The following is a 21,849-nucleotide window of genomic DNA, read 5'->3' as shown; positions in this document are numbered from 1 at the left end:
TGTTTGAGTTTTCCGCCACACCGACACTAATATTGTCCTTGTTTCGGGGCTGCAGCATTGCGACGTCCTTGCCACATGGTCCGCAGTCGTATGCGGCCGCACTGGAGCGTCCGATTGAAACGTTGCCGCACACCGTGTTCCCGGGAGTGGACGAAACTGGAGCGTACCATCTGCCCAAGCAGCCGTATCCGCCACCGGCACCGACCAGTCTGAACGATGCCAACGAAGCGATCACTAATCAGGTAAGTCACCACGGTAGTCTCTCAGTGCTGTGTCTTAAATGCTTTCGAAGAAAAGAAAAACAAAATAGATCCATTTTTCCCTCATTTTACTAGTTGCTAACCGACCACTATAAACGATACTCAATGTGGTACGAAACCCGAATTCAACGGTTCGTTTTTGGTAAATTGAATGTGCTTAAAAATTATTGCCTCTTTTTTACATCCATTTGTTAATTACAATTCTGACTGATTGCATTAAACGAAAATGGTTACTTTTGTAAAGTAAACATTTAATTACTGGTCTGACTAACCATGATAACTGAAAATTTAACCATTTTTACATGAGAAAATGTATGAAAATCGTGGAAATTAAAGAAATTACAAACATCTAGCTACACCATTCGCTAGTTACAGCAAGTACCAAATAATATAGGACACCAAATCTATTATCGATACGTTCAGGATCATTACCAATAAACCAGCATGGAGTAAGGTCTCTCTAAATTCTAATAGAATAGAAAAGAATAGAATGGAACATAATACAAGAATGGGGAAGAGATAAAGAAATTAAACTTTTCATCTATTCGTTCCCAACTATTACAATTAAATTATTTAGATTTTCTGATATATGCTACACATGCTCATTTAAATTTGGATCATTTTCCTTCTAAACATTCAATCGTGATTTTTATTATCAAAATCTACCTTATCATTTGAGGGCAACTATTTTTTTAAAGAATTATGAGAGCCATGTTAGATATGTTGCCGTTACGAACAAAAAGCATTCGAATATTTTTTCTAACAACAATCTAAAAAACAAGACTAAATGCATAAATTTTTTATTTAAAATACAGTGACGGACAATAGAATAAGACTTGCTAATTTTTTATCAGGTCCTTAAATTGAGCACATATCCATAGTTGATTTCGACGAATCGTATATTTTGTATACTTATAGTGTAAGGCGTTGAAAAACGATCCTATCGTTGGATCTATCGATCAATCGATGCTTAGTATCTTTTTTTCATTCTCATAAAAATATGGCCCAACACATATTTTACACCAAGACAAGAGTATTAACTAGCAATACGGCCAGGCCGTTCTCTATGAATAAAAAAAAAAAAACAAAAAAACAAGAGTATTAACTGTCGAGCCGTCATACTCTTAATAAATAAAACAAGAGTATTAACCAATTTTTCTAATATTTAAGGGCATCCTCGCTATTTATTCTTCATGTTGAATACAGTCCAGCTTTGTTATTAAATATTAGATTGTTATTAAAGTTAGATGTTTTCTTATCACAATTTTGTTGACTTGATTAACGCATTTTTTATAACTCTTACTCAATGATTTGTTAATTTGCTAACGAACAAAAATCGTAAAGAAATTAGAAGATTTTTAGAATACTTTTGCTAAATTTTGGTATGATTATAGCTGGTGAAAGTATAGGTGGTGAAGCAGCAGCTGAAACAACATATGTAAATGTGACGTTAATTTTTTGTCCGTCACTGTACTGCCACTGTGCATAACTTTAGACTTGTAGCAAAAAATGAGATAAATATTTAAACTTAAGATGAATATCTAATTGTTTGATACAAAAAAGGTGAACGAAATCATTTAAAACATTTAAAACGTACCGAAAGCTCAACGCAAAGTAGAGCTGAGAAGGTAATACTAGACCCACGAAATCGAAACTCGAGCAAAATAGGAACTTAGAATAAAACCGAAAATGGAAAATATCTCAAAGGTAAAACGAAAACGAAAACGCACATTCTTTTTTATTCTTTTGATTTGATGTGCTTAGCTTAGATGATCAACGCTTGAGAATATGTCTTTTATTGGTTCATACAGTACTTAATAACAGCAACTGTACCAAGAATAATTAGGTGTCCCATTTTGGATTGAGCTAACTGTAGCCAATTAAATGGTGGGATTGTTGTGAGTCAATTATGCTCCCTGTACCAGATTCAGATAGAAATGCATTACATCTCACGTTTTAAATAATACAACAAGTGCAACATTACAAGTGTAAATAATGTAAATTGTTGTACATAGATAGTCTGTAATTATTGTACATAATAATCCTTTGATTTACAAAGTTAATCTCATATTTTTGAAACGTTATAATACCTGCCATACAGAATTGTCATTCCATCCTACCTTTAAACACAGTTCAACTTTCAAACAGCTCATAAAATGGCTGAAGTATCGTTCTGAAACCGGAAAGTCAACATGATTTATTTTCCCTTATTACAAAAAACCCCTAGCTCATTACATTCCAGCACCACTATCGATCGATCGCAGGCAGGAAAACTCGCAGTTCCGAGCAGCATATGTAACAAAGCTCCACCCTCCATCGACTTAATGCCTTCTAGCACAAAAGACACAAAACAACGACCGAGTCGAACCTCTCACTGGCACAGGGGAGGCCAATGATGGCGAGGAGCTGAGAGCAAGAAGTGCGGTTTCGCGAATCTTTTGGAAAATTTTAAATTACTTTTCCACCACCCTTTTACCGCTCAAAACACACCCCGTAGTTTCTCGCACCAGAAAACTTTCACCGAATACAGCGCCGAAGATGGCGTTCGGTGAGGATCCATCTTAATAGCAACTCACACACCCCGTGTGTCTCGTTGCTCCAACACAACTACTGACGCAGTTGTTTAGCGGAGGTTTCGCGCCCAATTCGCGCGGCTCCCCCCGCTATTTTAAAGAAACCTTTGCCGTTTGCCTTGCTTGCTTCGGCTGCCCGTCAAACGCTGGTGCGCTGTCGCTTCACTGCACAAGACAGCCCAACCGTCACCTGGCAACATCTTCTGTGCGGTGTGCGGCGACGAAACAGGTTGGCTCCCAGATACGGCTCCGCAAAAGGGAGATGCTTTCATGAATAAATTAAATTTTCTCATACCGAGCCCGGCGAGAGCTGCGAGTTTGCCACGAGGGGGAAAGCCGTACTTGACGTACTTCACAAAATTTCCCGCCAGCAAAAGAAAAGAGCGGTGGTATACGTCTTCTCGCTAGCTTGGCTAAGACTGACGGTCTATAAGTGACAATCTGAAGATGAGTGTCACACACACAAACATGCGCGCGAGAACCCCTTTTTGGTTTCTGCGAGGACCACCCAGCTTCAACCCTTCTGTCACGCATCAGTTCCATAAGGATGGTAGCGCGAAGAAGCGCCCTCAGTACAGCATCTCCTAGCGAGATGAGTTTTAAAAGGCTCATCCTGCTCGGAGGGAACACGTACCAAGAGCACACGCACATATGCTTTGGCTCGTGCCTTCTTGCGTGTGTCTGCGCGCGCGCGCGTGTTCTCCTGTCTGTATCGCAAGCAATTGTCAACCTGTGACACATTTACGGTCGCCCCTTTTCGTTTTCGCATCATCTTTCGCTGTGTAGCGACAGGACACAATGCTCAGAGGGAACATCCTTTCCAGCATCCGCGTCTGCTCCTATCGAGCGATGTTTTGCCTGACTCTAATAAGCACAGGGAGTTAATTTAAAATGGTGGCTTCCGTTGCGACTTGCTTGCGTAAATATACTTTGAGCGATAGATATGGAGAGAACGAGGGAGCCTTTCGGTAAAGAAAACTCAACCTCAACGAACGCTTCAACTTATTATAAAAGCAAGTAATTTCATAGCGCAACTTGCACTGGAGGCTCCAGAAATTATATAGCGCCTTACAGCGAAGTTTCCTTGGTGGAGGAATTTTTCGCTCCCGAAAACTATTCGCTGTCTGTAGCTGCAGGGTTTGCGCCTAAGCCTTGTGTTCATAAATTTTCCTATCCCACGCTACGCGAACCTCCACCACACCACAGAGACAAACTTTCCTGCCAGTTTCCTGCAGACTGGCGCTTAAGCTCCAGTTCTTAGTATTTCATTAACGAAGGATTTACCACGCCGGAGAGAGAGAAGCGGCGTGAGGGCACTAGACAAGTGCTGCCTGCTAAAACTAATTATTTTCACATACATTATTGCTACCGGGGATGCGTCAAATAAACGCCAAGTGCGCGCCTGCTTAGCTGCTTTTCGTGCGGGCAAAATCCTGGGACGAAGCAAAAACACTTGTCGGGGGTGGTGTGGTGGCCTATCGCAGTACGGGCGTGCCACGAATCACGGGAAACGAGATCTTCATCCAACGCAATACTCCACCTCCTTCACAGAATAGGAATGAAGAGGAAGAAGTTCCACCAGAATCCACTTGCGGCGGTATTTGAAAAGTTTAAATTTATTAAATTTATTCTCCAGCATGGATTTCAGCTCGCGGCAGTCGGGTTTATATTGCTCACATTTTTGGGTTATCTTCTGGATGGTATTTTGAGTTTGGTTACTCCTTTTTTGTTACATTAGTTCGGCATTGTTGCAATGCCAATGGTAAACATTTTGTCTAAAGTAATACTCTACTATCCTGAAAAGGTTTGGTGAAGGCTCATGGACGTTTTTGTCAATAATAACTTGGCAGTAGCTAGGGGACGATCTTCCGTCGTGGGTTTCTACAAGCTGATTTACTTTTTTACTTATCTCGTTTGCCGACCCTAATTTCAAGGATTTTTTTCTTCTTGTATGATGAAGCAGGATTTAGCCTTCTATGTAGAAGAAAAAATACTGTTCTCTTAACATTTTTATCGTATTTATATATTTATTTTTAACTAAAGCTTAATTTGTCACGCTAATGCCGAACAATTAGCGCATGTCATTTCCTCCCTGGTGTTTGCTTTCTCCCTGGCATGCATGATGCTAATGCTCCCAATTTTGATGCTAAACTTGAAAATAAGCTGCTTAAATGATATTTAACTCATTCGTCTTCACAGTTATTGACCAAAATTATTATCTTTAATCGTTATGGACCAGGCCGTGTTGCTTTACTTTTTTTATGAATTATGTCAAATAATTATCTCTCCATGGAATTTGCTGCAGGCTTCTAAATGATGCCAAATTAAAATGTTACAAAGTTTCCTTTGCGTACAATACGTAAAAATCTAGACAGATAGACATCCATTTGGCCTCCGTTCAACGGCGATAAAAATAAACCAAGCGTGTTTGTCCGTGTTGCCTGCTTAGTGAAATGGAAAACTTCTGATTGCATACTCCCAGGCGCATAGAAAATTTTGCAGGGGTGCTCACACAATGCTGTCCGGTGCATGTTCTAATGCTTTAAACTGGATTTGAACATCTCTAGTTTTATTGCTAAACCATTTTTATGTATTTTTTTTTTCAAATCATAAGCAGATTAAAAATATTCATTTTTCTATTATTTTATTTCAATCAACCAATCAATGTAACTTTTTACCAATCTTTAGTGAAACATCAAATATCAGTATATATAGTTGTACCCCCGGGTCTGGTGATCGAAGGGACAGTAACACAACAGGTCTAAGTATCGAATGTTGTCCGTGCCATCTCCCCCTACGTAGGTTTAACTATAAAGTTGTCGGTAAAATATGTGAAGGAAGCTAGAATTGTCAGGGCTATGCCTTAGATGAAGAAATTTTTTGTACAAAGGACTGTTGTGTAGAAGTCAGCCATTTTTTACATTTGTTCGTATTCAGCGTCGGCGATGGCAGGCCAATACTTCTCGAGGTTGTAGTACGAAGGAAGAAAAAAAAAGAGAAAATGGTGCTAGCCTTAAGGCATCCTTATTACCCGGAAAAATAGGATCTCTACCAAGTATTTGGTGCATTTATTTATTGAAGCTAGTTTCCTGTAAGATAGATTTATACAAACCTTCAAAAGATTATGACATTTTAATGGTGCTTCTGCAATTTGAAAATGGTTTGGTTCTTCGATAGTTTATTTATTTATATCAATTACCGCTCCACTTTAAGGATGCATATTCTAGACAAGCTATCATTTCTAGACCTTAAATTTTAAAGCGTAAACAAACACATTTTTTGGATAAGCAATTGTGATTCCCATCACATGATGCATTCCACAACCGTTTCTAAACCGTTTTCTTGAATTCATCATAAAAAAACAAAACACTTAAAAGCAAATGTTGCTTTCAAAAAACAACCTAATTCCGCGAAAACAACGCAAACAAAACCATTGCGCCATGAAAAGGCGCAATCACGACTCTGATAAGCATTGCTCACTTTTTATCATACTGTTTACACTCGCAACACCACATCAAGCATCGCCAATTGTTTGGTTTTTCTTAACCACATGAAAACATGTTTATTCATATTGACGAAAAAAAACAAAACAAACCCTCAAGAAACTCCGTCCTAGTCTATTTGGGGTCTGCTTGACCTTGGCGCTGCGACCCATCACATCTCAAGGCCAGCACACAGAGCAGACCACTGATAGTGAAACTATTAGTTTGGGTGTCCTTAGGCAAATAAATCTTGCCCGCCCTTGGGAAACCTCGGACACTGCCAGCAGTTCCTATCGAACGGCGTCCACTACCCATCAATCCAACTCTGTGGCACTGGTCCAAGCGATGGGTGGAGGTGCAGAGAGGGAGAGAGAACCACCAACGTCAAGGCCAGCACGTTCAACATGTGGCACCGGATGCATGCCTCCGCTGGGGTGCTACCCCATTGCACCCATTTCTAGCCGTAGAACGTAGTTCGGGAAACTCTTCGGCAACTCTCACTCAACTCCCTCGGTAGCCCCGAGCCGGAAGCATCCTGCTGGTCATCACGCTGCCCAGTATCAAGTTCAACTTTGAACACTAACCTTACCCTTTTTGCTCACACCACCACCTTACCCCGCCTGTAGGGATGACTGACGCTTGCAGGGAGTGAGCGAGAGTTATAGACCGCAAGCTCCAATAACCTGTGGCGCACCAGAGTGTGCCAAAGCTATAACGCCTAGACATATCATCACCACCGTCATCGGCGACCGGTCCGTTCCCAACCGTCCGACAGACGCGACACATTCGGTACAATAAACCCACCATTGCCCACCAACGAGCACGGGGACGCCCCCTGCTTGCGAGACCTTCACCATCTGCAAACATAGACTCAGGTTCAGGCAAAACTCTCCACACCTTCTCTACGGCGCGCAAGTGGTCGTCGGTACGGCTAAGGATGATAATTTTAGCCAGCTTCTCACACTGCTCCGATGGACTGACTTTCCCTTCGGTGGTGATGTTTCCGTTCTCCCCACTGGCCATCCTCTTCGCGTACGGTCGCTAAAAATAATTTCTCGACCATTCGGAATAAATGAGGTCACGCGAAAAGTCCTCGTCCTCGGGGGACAAACAGGGGACTCGGCCGTATGGTCACGGTGTGCTTTGGGCAATGTGTTTCTCCCCCGCCGATTTTTTTGTGTTTTTGTGCGCCACCACCACCGAACGAGAGGACGCACGACGCAACGTGGCAATTAAACTGTTTTATTGTATTTCGCTTCATTTAATTGCCTTGACCGTACAGTAATAACTGACCGAGTGAACTGCGGTAACATGGCAGCGCTGGAACTTTGAAAACCAAATCCAAAAAGAAGGTAAATTCTTCCAGAAAATGAAATATTTCTTTTCGGGGTGTCTCCTTGGCACCGATCCATGCACTCGGGTCAAAAAGTATGTAAATAACACTTGTTTTTTGGTCTCACGGTGCCAGCTGCCGGTGGTTTGTTTCATTACTTTGATGTCCAGCGGTTAAAAACATGCATCAAATTTGTATTTTTAACAACTGTTTCATTATAGCAATACGGCCAGGCCGTTCTTTAAGAAAAAAAAAAATAAAAAAAACTGTTTCATTATAGCATTGATGAAGAGTGTATAAAACACGAAAGTCTATTAAGTCTGATTTAAAGGTAAAGGATTCAACTCTCTCTCTCTGAATGTTGTATAAACGCATGTCTGGAACGAAAGTAATTAGTTCAGGTTTTGTTAGTATCCTGATTGAGGGAACAATATTATTACAAAAATTACAAAAAGTAAATCAAATCTGGTAGATGAACTAGAACTCCACCGTTAATTTTTACAATGATGAGTTTATTTTTAAAAGGTTTCTAAACACTCACAAATACAATCAAAGTAAGACCTTGACTCTATCTACATTTAGAGCAACAATCTTCAAGTTAGCTTCAGTAACATTGAATTTATTCTCATTTTTCTAAAAAAACTAATTCCACACCTTCTCGGGACGCTGCGTTTCTAGCTCTTCCAGAGATCAATGTTATGTGATGTTCCAGAGATTATCTAGCTCTTCCATGGCATCGACTTTTGATTGCTCCTTGTCCAAGATTGCCTACCCCCTTCGGGTAGATTGTCTTCAGGATCTAAGGAGCAGAATGATCGGTCGGTCTGTCGGAAGCCCAGAGTCTGTTTCCAATTGAAGTTCACGTTTAGTCTCTAGAAGCGACAAGATGTTATGATAATCTCTATAACCGCCGGTCTGGGGTATAACCGCTTGAATGAAGAGTCTCAACTTTTTTAAGTTATTTACTCAGGGATCTTCAGGGTGGAACACCGGGCTGCCCCAGTATAGACGTCTAGTCTAGTAAGCCATTATATAGCCAACAGAACGTCGCAGGTCGTTAGGCAAAGCACAGGGATAAACACTGACAGTACGAATCTTTTAAACAATTTCTTCACCTGTTTCGACCAAAACAGACAACGCTTCTAAAATTTTGTCTGGATGCAATAAGTATGATACAAAACAAGATGTATCGCCATGTAAGAAGTAAGGAAGATCGCTAGGACACAGGGACATCCCAAGGCAAATATTAAACTCTGCTCATTATTTTCATTGCTATCAGATCCATGCGTTGGTTGCGGGGATCCACGACCTCAAAAAGGGTCCAAAACTCACTACTCCCAGCTGGTCATCAGATTCCATGTAGTGAGGGTCTTCAACTTCTCAAGACTTCTCAGGTGCTAAACGTCTCTACCAACGCTAATGTCTCTCTCAAGGCGGATACTAATTACCAAACATGGCCGCCATGATCTGTCAAACTCCTGTCTACCGTACTACCGGGACAAACCCATAGCTCCGAACTATTATGCAACACCGACACGTTCCCATCCATTACCGCATGCACGGTTACAAAGTTAGGGAACATCTACTTACCGATATGTTTCCTTTCCCTTCCCATTGTAGTCAAAATAAACAACACTTTACGTTCCCGTCCATTAAAACGCATGCAGGTTCTTTCTCCCGCCTCAGTTTTCCATGCTCATAATTGTGCCGGGAACTCGCCCCCGGAGATCAATCGCCTAAACCAAACCTCCCTCTAAAATCCAACTCCATCGTTACGTTGGTATCGCCATCGACAGCCCAAGTAATGCGTAAACAAACTTGACCACACTTCGGACCGCACGACTCGGGCGGGACGCGCACGTTTCCCTCGCGCGCGTGCGAACATATTGGTTGCGTGTATTTCGGATTTTGCGCCTTCCCGGCAATTGAGGATTTTCGGTTTTTTTTTTTTTTTTTGTATGCGTCGGCTTTTACTTTGGCCGAGTACATATCGCTTCTTCTACCACCGGAGATCACCAACCGATCGTATCAACCGGACGTCACCGTCTAAAATGGCGTACACAGACGCAAACAAGCTCACCCACACGACTGCGCGTCCTGATCCTTGGTGAACGCCAGAGCGGGAAAATGCGCCATCATAACGAAAGGAAAGGAAAGCTTACCCCCCTGCTTCCCTTTCAGCTTCCCCATCCCGCCGCCTCCATTGATCGGAAGATTTTCCATTTGGAATCGACCAGCCGCTGGTTCGGTCAGTTGTGCTCGGGAAATCTACATAGACGGATCAGTTCTTGCTTTGCTGTTCGCATAGTGCGCGATCGTGTATACACCAGTACACACCACACCGACTCCAGTGTTGTGCCTAGTGCCTAGCTCTTCCGTGTAGCTCTGTTTTCTGAGCTTGGTTTAGTTAGTTTATCCGCCAGCCGGTTGCTTGCCGCTTGCCAGTGAAAATAAAAGATGGCCGCCGCATATCAGTACCGTGGTTCGCCCGCGTTCATTCATTTCGCGCATCGAAATGAAAACTACGACGAGGCTCAGATCGATTACCAAGTAAGATTGCTAGTGTTTATGTGGTTTTCTAGTGAGGTTATGTGCCTGATGACTATTTGCATGGTTCTGGGACCTTCGTGAAGTCTTCGTGTTGAGTGATAATGTTTTCCAACTGAGTGAGCAGCAGAACATACAGCATCTTTTCATCATTAGCCGAGCTGTGAAGTATCTGAACCGATCTGAAGATAAGCGATTAGTTACATCCGTGCTTAGGCCGAAGCTGTCGATTGATTGGCTTGACCGTTGAAGGTTAATGCTGACGCACATGCAGCGTTAGTCAGAGCGTGTTCTAGAGTGTTCACGAAAGCGCCATGATCGTAAATCAAATGCTTTTCTTAACGATTTTTTCGAGAGTTTGCTGATCGTTCTGGACGAAAAACTGTACCGAAACGAACCGAGCCCAATGCAAAATATTGCCATCACCATCACACTTGTGCTTCTCCAATTTATCATACATTCTAGAACGATGATACTACAACGCATTTTGCATGCCGAGCTACGGGCAATAAATCACGGGGGCCGTTGTGAGTGACATAAGAAGAAGCAACAAAGAAAAAACCCATGTTCCAACGATTTTCTACATTTTGTGCGGTTGTTTGTACATCGGCCGCAGCTCTTTCGCTTGCTCGCTGCTCACTCACGGTGGAGGTTATGGTTTCATGTTCTAAAAATACGGAACCCTACCAGTGCCCTCCAGCATCGTCAGCACGTTTGTGCCGGATGACCAGTGGCCATCCGGTTGGGTGGAAACTGTTTGCCAGAATTTTCCTTCACTTTATCTTCTGGCCCGCGCTTTGCGCGATGTTTGCCTTTCAACGCGCTCGTTTTGACTGAGCTGGCTGAGTGAGTGCTGGAACATAACGAGAAGGGGGAAAAAAGATAGATGGAGCTGACCATTTGGAGGGCAAGCTGGTTCGCTAATGTAGATGTGATCTCGCAGCAAATGCATTATGTAACCTGAAGAAAAAGCTATCTAGTGACACATAGACTAGATTTTTAGGTTGTTGAAAAGTGTAAAATCGTATCCAAGCTATGTCCTCTTTTTAATATTTTATAAAAAATGAAGACAATTCATCACGAACCTAAACAAGGCAGTATCAGACAGTCAGGATTTTTCTTTGTGCATTTTTGATGAAAAAATACAGGATGTTTGCCGAATTCACAAGAATAGCAATATTTTAAGTGACGGCTGCTCATGATAAGATAACAGTATCAGTTGATCTGACCATAAGGTACATGAAGGACAATATTCATTGTCCAGTATTGTAGTTAGTACGTGATTAGCAATTATAATCAGTGTGAAAGTAGAGTAAAACATTGCAAGGAAAAATTGTTAGTAAGAAGGAACGCAAGACATAAATAAATTAGTCTACGCTTTTTGAGTCTACAGAGACGCGTCTTGCTCTGACACGATCCTTATTTTTTCCTTTTTCTTTGTCTCTTAATGTTCCACAGGACGTGGAAAATCCATACAATAATGTCTTACAAGTATCAGCTTTGCCGGAATTTAAAGATAATATTCATATTATATAAAATTAGCAATTTATTATTTTATAAGTATGGTTATATTATACCCATACTTTTATTAAGATATTCGAATGGACTCTTAAGGATAAAGTTTGTAAGCGGACAGTCAATAAGAATTACTAAGTGAAAAGCAAACGAACGGCATAGCTTTGACCACACTAGTGCATATAGCAAAGGTAGGAACTCGATCCCGATCAGTAAAAATCCTACATTTGAAGTACCTTCCCGATCACGATCAGTTTAAATTCTACATGTTTTGGTTCGTAAGTTAGTTTATAGCGACTTTGTGTCCTAGGGTTTCATTCGACTCTTCAAAAGATTTCTTAAAAACAATTTAATAGATTTGCACAGCCTCGAGAAGTCTTGGTCTGCCATTTCGTACTTTCTATGTCTTGATTTTACCCGTTGCTTCGTACGGAGGGTGGTCTAGACATTATCTGTGGAATTTCACTACGATTTGAGTATTTTCTCTAAAACGCGATAGTGTTGAGACATTAACTGCAGCTATTACAATATCATCTCAAAATCACCTGAAAACCCTTGCTATAAACCAAAAAATTTATATGATCGTCTTGTTAGAAATTCAGGCCAACGCCTTGTCATCCTAAGATCATTTGACCATTAAATTATCTCTCCCGTCCTTGAGCGATATTAAAAGGCATGCAAAATATATTATAATTTATTATCCTCCTTCACCACCCTCAGGGCGGGTGGGGGACGTTGGGATCGAGTATGACATTGACATAGATTTTTCGAGAAAAACTTAAAAAGCCTGCTCGTCGAGGTCAGGCAAGCAGCTCGACCCTGTTGCTAGCTCGACACTGGATGGACACGCGACATAGAATTACAAAAACCTAAAAATACATTTCATTCATTTACCTAAGGGCAGCAAACCTTCGCCACAGTACACCGACTGGCGGATCAGTCAAGGATAGTGTGTTTTTGTTTTTGAAGCCATTTTCCTTTTTTTCCCTCTCTCTCTCTCTTTTTACCACCACCAACCACGTTGGCACGTTTTGATCGTCGATCTCGAGGCTGCTTTTGATTCAACCTTTTATTAATGTGCAATGTGCGCGTGCGTTGTGCTTCTGTTTACTGTTGGCACGAACGGTTTATTTCTCCCAACCGTTGTTTACTAAGCACAACTTTCCCTTTTGCTTCCCCCCCACTAGCTCATCGCCATCGCGAGAAAATTTGTTTGGCTTACAGCATTTCTGTTACGATACGAACGGTTCCAACACAGGTCACACTTAAGCGAACACGAGCGTAACGATTACTAAGGGAAAAGGCCATGTGCCGTACATTACAGGGCTAATTTAGCGTAACCGAAATAGTAAGGGGAAAAATTTGGTTTCAGTTTTCTCTAAAGGGGGTTTTCATCCATATGGGTGTTACTCATTTGGGTGAATCGGAATTGGCAATACTCCTTAAGGAATAAGCAAATATGAGATTTTTAACACCTTTTTTACTTATAAAAAATATTATGCATTTGTAAAACATCAAGCACATTCCTTTATGAAAAATACCATTTTGTTTTTTGTTGTGGTTGCCTAACCTTTTGCGTGTGTTTTTCTTTTTCTTTCTCTCTCTCTCTCTTTCTCTCTCTCTCGAAACTTCCTCATTCCAGCCGTACCGTACCACGCCACTAGTCCTGCCCGGTGCGAAAGTACCGAAGAAGGATACGCTCCCGACAGAGTCGTACCTCAGACACCACCCGAACCCGGCCATGCGCGCCCCGCCAGCACATGACTACACAGACACACTGATGAAACAGAAGGTACAGCAGTACTGGCGTTAAGCGAGCCGATAGCCAGCGAACCGGGACGGCCACCCAACACAATTACTACACTAGTTGCACCACCAACAACTCGTCCATATATCTGCTCACGTTTTTTTTCCCCTATTCCTGGACTTGCTCGTATAAAATTAAAATTCGATCTTACCCTTACACACATATTATATGAATTATCATATTTAGCGGGTTTCTATCCCCTTAGCACTCCTCACGGTCAAGTTGCCGGAGTGTCCCTTCGGTGTTTTGTGTTTACTTTTCCCTAGGATAGTGGTCCTTCAATAAACTTGCTTTCAGCGAAACCGAACCCCGGAACAACTGAAATGAATATTTATACCACCCAACGCGCGCGTTGAAACAGTTGGTTTCTTAATCTTTCTGTTCTTCCCTTTTCTTTTTCTCTTCGCCATGTCGTCCATCTCGACCATTACGCACACACGAATTGCGCCCTTTTCTGTCGGCGATTTAATGAAAAAACTTCCAAAAAACCCAAACACAATATTATCTTTATTTCCTTGTTTTTTATTATCCATGTGTCCTTATCGACAACAATGAAACACTAATTCAATACACCCGAACCTCAAATGTCTACCCAAACAACGACCACCACCAAACCAACAATCCATCCTCATCCCATCGATCGAACGCATACATTGCAGCTCGCTGAAACTGTGATTCATCGAGTGATTGGCGAAGAGCCACCGACCGGTCCGAAGGTGCTTGTCTACTCCCTTTTCTTTCTCTCTCTCTCTCTTTGGTTCTCTTCTTTTTCGCTTCCATTTTGTTGAATTCCTTATGTGTGTGTGTGTTTATTTAAAATTATTTGTATCTTTTTGTGTGTGTGTTTGTTATTGATCTTGCTGCTGGATTGGATTGTACGAGTTCCAAATTCACGCTTCACACTTCCCTATAAAAGCCTCTGGAGACGGCACTTCTACGCAAGCTGAATTGTCTTGTCTACCTTCTAAGTCTTCCTTTCTTCGTACAGCAATGAACAACAAAGGAGTAATCGGGACATGCTCTACCTTATTATATGTCTGTTTCAACACATTTTTATCACTTTCAGACTTTTCTGTTTGCATTTCACCTTTGTTTTCCATTTTTGTTCTGTTCCTTATGATGTGTTTTTTACTGTTGTACTTTTTACTTTTGTTTCTACATCTACCAACGTTTGTTTGTTTTTATTTTATTCGTTTTGTTTCGTTTTATGTTTCTTTTTATTGTTTACTTCGTTTTATTCCTCACCGCTTACATATTATACTCTTCTTTTTGTGTTTGACATCGGTTTTCATTTATAATTTTCAGCCAATGAAACGGATTTTGATTGTGCTATTAACGTATAAAATTACGAACCTTCTTCACAGGTCGTGCACAAGCAGTTCAACTCACCGATCGGACTGTACTCGGACAGCAACATTGAAAACACGATCAGACAGAGCGCTCCACAGCAGACACAAACCGTACCGTAAGTAGGCAGCTGGCGGTCCGATTCCTTCCCCGACGGAAACGGATTAAAGTCTCCCAAGAAAAAAAAACTAGAAGATTCCCGAGGTTGTGTGGAAAGTTGATTTGAGTGCGTTGGTTTGTATGCCAAAAGGCAGTCTTTAAAAAGGAACAATAAAGATCGATTAATAAATGAAGTTTCCACTGTTGGAGTAAAGTATCAGGCGCCTCCATTTCTGGGGCAATCGAGTAGCATTTGTTGAGGATAGTATCCAACTCATTTAAAATTATAAATTTCACAACTTAGATCACTTTAATGTATTTTTAGTCATTATCCAGTGTTTTTCAAGCAAAATGATTATTCATTTGCTTGTAAAAATATGACCACCTCATAATTCACTAAAATAATAATCAACTTTCCAGACAGCATTTTCTTTCAATTTTCCTAATTTTTTTTCCATTTTTAAAATTATCCTTCTCACCAAATTATTCAAAATACAAATTAAAATAAAATTTTAAATCTTCCTATGCTATCACCTATGAACACGCACAACGTAGATCGAACGGATACACCAATCGCCATATGCCAACGAAAATTGAAGGGTAACGCATCGGTTACGGTTGTAGTATAGAGCTGTGGTTTGGATCGTGGCACTGCTATGGATTATTGTTATTCGTTTTTATGCTCCGCTTTTCTTTACTTTACTTTGCCATTCTGAATTTTGCTCTTACAAGCTGCTTCTTTCTTTGAAGTGTTGAAGTGTTATCAGTTGACTTTGGCTTTGCGCTCTAACCAAGCATGGCCGAGAGTTTTGCTTAATCTGCGCTTAAAGCTTTACGACACAACACGCTACTCATTTTCGTCCACTTGAGTTCCTCTCCAAATCATCCCCCTTGTTCTCGTTAGCCCTCACCGTGCGCAAAACGTTCCAAAACGTTGCCTCTATACGCAACATCGATTGTAGCTCAATGCAAAAGAAAGTCAGACAAAAACATTGAATCGAATGTCTAAGGCACTCTAAATTTAACTGCTTTCGATGTCGCTAAATGGTGTTTTTGTGTAGAAAAATAAATCGCTCTTAAGTCCCGATCATAAATGCGTAAGTCTTTCAAAGGACATTGGCAAATTTCTTTGAGCATCTTTCACCCTTGCTCTCTCTCTCTCTCTCTCTCTCTCTCTCTCTCTCTCTCTCACTACAATCTGTTGGCAAACCGAATCCCACTCCCACCAAATCGTCCTCGATCTATCCGGCACCATATCATAGCTGACCCGATTCTTCGATTGCAGCATCTTCATCGATCTGTCCTTCCTGAAGCAGAAGCAAAAGATCCTGGACGAGCAGCGCCGGCTCGAGCAGGAACGGCAGCTTCACAAGCAATATCCCTTCCAATCGTACGCGTCCACATCGTCCGGCCGTACCTCCCGCCAGCAGACGCTCAGTCCACCACCGGTCCCACCCCTGCCGGACTCCTACCCGTAATGGTCGTCGACCCATCTACTGTGGCAACTGGGCCTGATCAACTGCGCACTCTTAAGCGTCCCGAAAGCGTCGTCACCAAGATCGTCTTATCTGTTTCTTGCCCGCGTGTGTGTTCCCTCCCTCCTCTGGCAGACCTTCTCCTCCTCCAGATCCACACCCCAAATCGTTTTCATCAGCTGCTTTTCATTATCTAATTGAAAAATGTACTCCCGCGCTAACGAACGCCGCACCGTGCTACCTGCCTCACTTGGAGTTTGTTGCGAATCGGTTGCTAAATTAAGAACCGGTCGCTCGAGTGGTCCTCCGTCCACTTGGAGCGTGTGGACCGATGTGTTTCTTTTCTGACAGTCCCAAAATATTCTTCTCTCTTCCTTGGTGGACGCTCGAATCAAAATACTTCAACTACTCTTGCTAGAGTGTCCAATGCTTGTTGTTGTGGTTTTTATGTGTGATATGTTGAACGAAACGAAGGAAAAAACGTAACAGAATGACCAATTTACTGCGACTAAGCGCTGAGTAAAGAAACGAAAGGGCCAAATATTATAAATTAATAATCAAAGCACGATTCTTTTCATCGTTTGCTGATAGATCATAAGAAATTGGACCAATTTTTCATGCTAGGATTAAATATTTAAATTTAAAAGCGCCTTCTTATGGTTTTTTCTGTTCCGTTTTGCTTGTTAGATGTTAGCTATACATATTCTCGTTTGTTGTTGATTTATGTAATAAATGTTGTTCGGTGTTTTGTTGTTAAAAAAGCAGTGTTCACGTCCTACAGCATCCGTTACTTCTAAATGGAATTTTTACCAGTATGTCTAACAAAGTATCTGTTTCTTCTTTTTCCTTTTGTTTTTTTATTTGTCTCAAACTACTCTCCAAAAATAATACAACATGCTGTTGTCATACACAAATGTGTGGCAATTCAACCTACTTACTCGAACTTCGATTCAAATTTTCTAAACTGGTACCATTGTGGGGGATCGGGGCTCCATTGACGGCACTTACGCGAATATATGTCCAACGCTGAAAAAACACAAACAAACATTCGCTCACATTCTCATCGCAAAATGCCATTAAATGCAATGGGCATGGGACCGAAAACGAAACGGTCAAACACCTGACTCGTTGAAAATTCGCCATTTTCTCGTGCCATCTCTATTGCTCCACGCGCTGGGTTTTTTCGGCGGGCAAAAACAAAAACTCGCTTGCTGATTGCCAAAAATAAAAATTTTCCTTCCATTTGGCACAAACAAAAACACAAAACGTTCAAATAAACATGCGCCACCCCAATCCCGCGAACCAAAAAAAACACCCGCCCGTCTCAACATGTGATCATGCGCTTGGGTGGTTTGCACCTATTACGTATTACGGCGGTGATTTTTGGCGGAATGATTAGCTACAAGAAAACCGTCGTGTTTGACCCGTGCAAAAGCGAAACGTACCGCGCGCTGCAGGAAGGAACTGGCGAAGGACTGCAGGAGGTGCCGAATCCGATTCAGCCGAAAACCTTCGCCCCGAACCGTTTAGTGCCTGGAAAGGTAGGTTTTCCACGATAGAATAAACACATTCATCATGCGTCACATTTATATGGTTTGCCAAATGCATGCAAATGTAAATGCCAAACTAAAGTTTATATTTATGATGTTCTTCTATTAGTTTAACGGAAGATTGTTTTATTTATTGCTTTTTATAAAGTTTTTCATTTTATTGTCCCTTTTTTAAGCTGCAATATGCGGTAGACTCATTAACTTGTTGATAAAGAATAGAAGAAATAGATTGCTGAGCTGTTATTTTAACAGCTGCAGCCGACACTGTAAACAGATAATATCGCAATCGTGACACACTTTATAGCAATCAAATATTAACAAATTCGTATGCTTTTATGACATAGCGTAGTGTATAGCAGAACTTTTTAAGTAGAAGTTTTGAGCGTGAGGCATCCTGACAACTAAGAGCTCACTGAGGGCGAAAGGGTTTGTAGAGGTGCGCAGAGCAACCTAGTAAGAACAGAGCTACCCAGAGAAAACAAAGATGATCAGTGAAGCCAGAGCATCAAATTGAATGCCGAGTTACTTTGTGAGAAGAGAGCTACCTAGCGAGGATCGAACTTTAGAATGACTGAAGAGCTACCTAAAAAAAATAGAACTACCGTGAGGGGACAAAACTTCCTATTGAGGGCAATGCTTCCTAGTGAGTGCAGAGCTACCTTGTGAGGACTAAGTTTCCTGCTGCGGGTTGAGCTTCATAGTGAGGATAGAGCTGCACAGTGATGACAGAGCTTCGTAATGAGGCCAGAGCTTCTTGGTGAGGGCAGAACAATCTAGTGAGGATTAAACTACTTGTTTTGCCGTATCTACTAAGGGCAGACGTACCAAGTGTAGGCAGAACCTCAAACTGAGGCCAGAGCTACTTTGTCAGAACTATCTTGATAGGACAGAACTTCATACTGAGCTCATTGAGACTATTGAGCTTCACAGTAAGAATAGCGTTACTTTATGAGGAATTCGCTCCCTAGTTATGACAGAAATTCACAGTGACCAAGCTTCACAAAACAAAGCTTTAAAGTAAGGACAGAGCTACCTAGTGTGGGCAGAACTTCACAATGAAGGGACAACTTCATAACGCCAACAGGGCTACTAAAAAAAGGGCAGAAATATATATTTTTGAGGGCTTAGATAGAGCTTCATGGTGAAGACAAACTAACTAGTGAGGAGAGAACTCCATAATGAAAAAAGATACAGAGAACATAACAGAGGTTTCTTTTAATTGCAAAGCTAGTTAATAAGGGTAGAGCCACTTACTGAGGGCTGAGCTACCTTCTTTTTCTTCTTTGGCACTACAACCTCGAGAGGTGTCGGCCTGCCATTTCTGGCTTTCTGTGACTTAATTTTACCCGTAGAAAAGTAGTAAGCCTTACGTACGGGAAAGCTGAGCTACCTTATGAGAGAAAATCTCTACAGTGAAGACAAAGCTTCATAATAATGGCAGATCTACCTAGTGAGGGAATCCCCTAGAACATCACAGTGAGGACTGAAGTCTACAATGAAAATAGAGCTAATTTGTGAGGGTTGAGGTACGTAGTGAAAGCAGCACTTAAAAGTGAGGATAGAGCTTCACTGTAAGAAGAGAGCTTTAGATCGGAAGAGGGTACTGCTACCTAGTGCGGACAGAGATTCACAAAAAGGAGAGAGCTCCATAGTGAGGACTGAGCAACGTTGTTAGGGTACAGGTACCTGGTTAAGACAGAACAGAGTGACAGTAGAACTTAACAGTGAGGAGAGAACTTCATAGGAAGAGCAGAGGCTGCCAAAGGCTCGACCTAGTGAGGGCAGGACTTTACGCTAATTACAGAGCTACCTAGTAAGGACATAGCTTCTCACTGAGCTCCATAGTGGACACATAGCTTCTTGGTGAGGGCATATTTAAATTGCGAGGAAAGCATCATTATTAGGACAAGGTTTAAGCTTCATTGTTGTTTAGTCTATTGAAGTGTTGCATCAATCTACATCTTTCTCGGTCACTGCGCAACACAAATTATTACCAAAAAATACCCTGAAAAATAAAAATTTTTATCAGTGATCAGTGAGTAACACTTTTGTATGTCTTCCTTCTTCACAGAAGCCTAACGCCAATCATCCTGCACCCCAGCCAGAGTTCGCGTACCGGGTCAACTCGATGGGTGAACCGAACGAAAAGATCCACCAGAGTGGATCCTTCAAACGTTTGATGCTGCACGTCATGAGCGAAATGGACTAAGTGCCCGTCGTCTCCAAACCCACAAACAAACAAACGCCCATCGTTTTGCGCAAAAGACGCGCACAAGCAAAAAAAGAATGTTTAATTTCCCCGCATACCTTCACATCCCCCAAACACAAACCCTCCCGTGCCCTTGTAGTTTGTCCATCGAAGCGCCGAGTGTGATCGCTTCAAACGAAAACCCCATTGTAGAATCTATATCGGTATAATCATCACCCAATGCTCACGATCGTAAAGATCGTCTTGGAGATGGAGAATTTGATTCTGATATCGAAACGTGTTAGACTCCACAATCCTTGCCTCCTCCTGTACGCCGAAATGTGGAACTGCGCGAACTGTTTTGTAAATAAGCAAAAGCTTCCTCCGCAGCTCAATCTGTTATGGAATCAGATTCCAGGGTTGGGCTTGTTTTTTCCTCATTTTGAATCGCTCTAATCTGTATGTTGATCGTCTCTTCCCAGTCCCAACCAAACCTTTCCCCACCAACATCTCATCTCCCGCCTTCTTGAGAGCCCCATCATCAGTCTCGATCCATCGCGCCCCATTGGTGTGTTTGCTTGTAAGCACATTTGCATATTTAATTATTTATCTATATATCAACGTATATTTACGCGAATTGTATATTCTACACTGATCTTTTACCATTACCGCAGGCTCACTGAACAAAACAAAAAATCTGTGACCAATCAAGCGAATCGAGTGTATGTTCTAGTCAAAAGCTGATCGTTGATCGTTACCAGGCGGGACCTACCATGGTTTTGGCCTGCGACCGTTGCGTAACGCTCAGGAAGGAAGTAGTTATTGTTGTTCTTTTTTTTTTTGCTACACATGTTATCGTTACTACATTTTGCAAAAAGGAGGAAAGTGGAGAAAAACCAACAAAATGTGTGTTTTGCGCTCTATTATTCTATACCACGAGTTTCCGGGCTACTTCCCGGCGCAAAGGGTTGATTTTAATCATGCTGGAAACGGGAGAAACTCTTGCTTAAGCTCACCAGCAGCATGACTTTTTTTTCCTGTGAACGAGTGCATATGCAAATCACGCACTATGGCACACGCACGCACTATGTACACTTACGCAAAACAAACAAACATACAAACCAACAAAAAAAAAACAGAAGAAAGGAAGATAGTTTAGCACGGCATGCTACGAGATATGTATCTATTTACTACAGTTTATGTACACAGTGATATCACATACGATGAACGAAAATTGCAGAATAAAGATGATCTTACTATAAATAAAATGAGTTTGTTTCAATGTGTTGCAATAAGATGTGTTGTCGTTAAATGAGAACAAATTTTGAAGCCTGTGAGAAGCTCGGTCCTATAAGTTTCTGAGACATAAACTATGATCAAAAATGACGAGTTCCTCTTAGCCGTTTTTGTCCCCTAAGAGTGAAAGGATAACGGAAAAGCCACTGCAGCGATGAGTTTTAGGAGCTGTGCCGATGATCTCGCCGTTGTGCAACAAATTAGACTCGTCAGCCTCCAGTTGCCATGAGAATAACACCGGACGACACAGACCGAGAAGTGTTTCAGGCGGTCCATGAACAGAGATAGTGATGGTGAGTAAGTTCAAACTACGCACTAAGTTAAAGCGTGAAAGGGCGCGATATTTGACAGGTCGACGACCGTACGATACCGTGAGC

At 41.7% G+C, this 21,849-nt stretch overlaps 1 protein-coding gene across 6 annotated transcripts in view; it reads left to right on the top strand.

Annotated features, from left to right (window-relative positions):
* Nucleotides 1-21,444, top strand: part of LOC118509469 (PDZ and LIM domain protein 3) — a 38,495-nt gene extending 17,051 nt beyond the window's left edge. For 2 of the 6 annotated variants that reach the window (XM_036050098.1, XM_036050097.1), the window contains exons 3-9: nt 56-242; nt 13,353-13,502; nt 14,177-14,233; nt 14,882-14,982; nt 15,519-15,563; nt 17,838-17,979; nt 20,060-21,444. In XM_036050098.1, the coding sequence (XP_035905991.1) occupies nt 56-242; nt 13,353-13,502; nt 14,177-14,233; nt 14,882-14,982; nt 15,519-15,563; nt 17,838-17,979; nt 20,060-20,197 (820 nt within the window). In that variant the 3' untranslated portion in view covers nt 20,198-21,444. Of the gene's footprint in view, nt 1-55; nt 243-13,352; nt 13,503-14,176; nt 14,234-14,881; nt 14,983-15,518; nt 15,564-16,248; nt 17,200-17,837; nt 17,980-20,059 lie in introns of those variants that run through there. The other 4 variants (XM_036050099.1, XM_036050103.1, XM_036050100.1 and 1 more) reach the window with 4 other exon arrangements.
* The last annotated feature ends 405 nt before the right edge of the window (nt 21,445-21,849 follow it).

Source organism: Anopheles stephensi, chromosome 3, assembly GCF_013141755.1.
Source record: "Anopheles stephensi strain Indian chromosome 3, UCI_ANSTEP_V1.0, whole genome shotgun sequence".
Classification (NCBI taxonomy): Eukaryota; Metazoa; Arthropoda; class Insecta; order Diptera; family Culicidae; genus Anopheles; species Anopheles stephensi.
The sequence above is the reverse complement of the archived record's forward strand: the minus strand, read 5'-3'. Positions and strand labels throughout refer to the sequence as shown.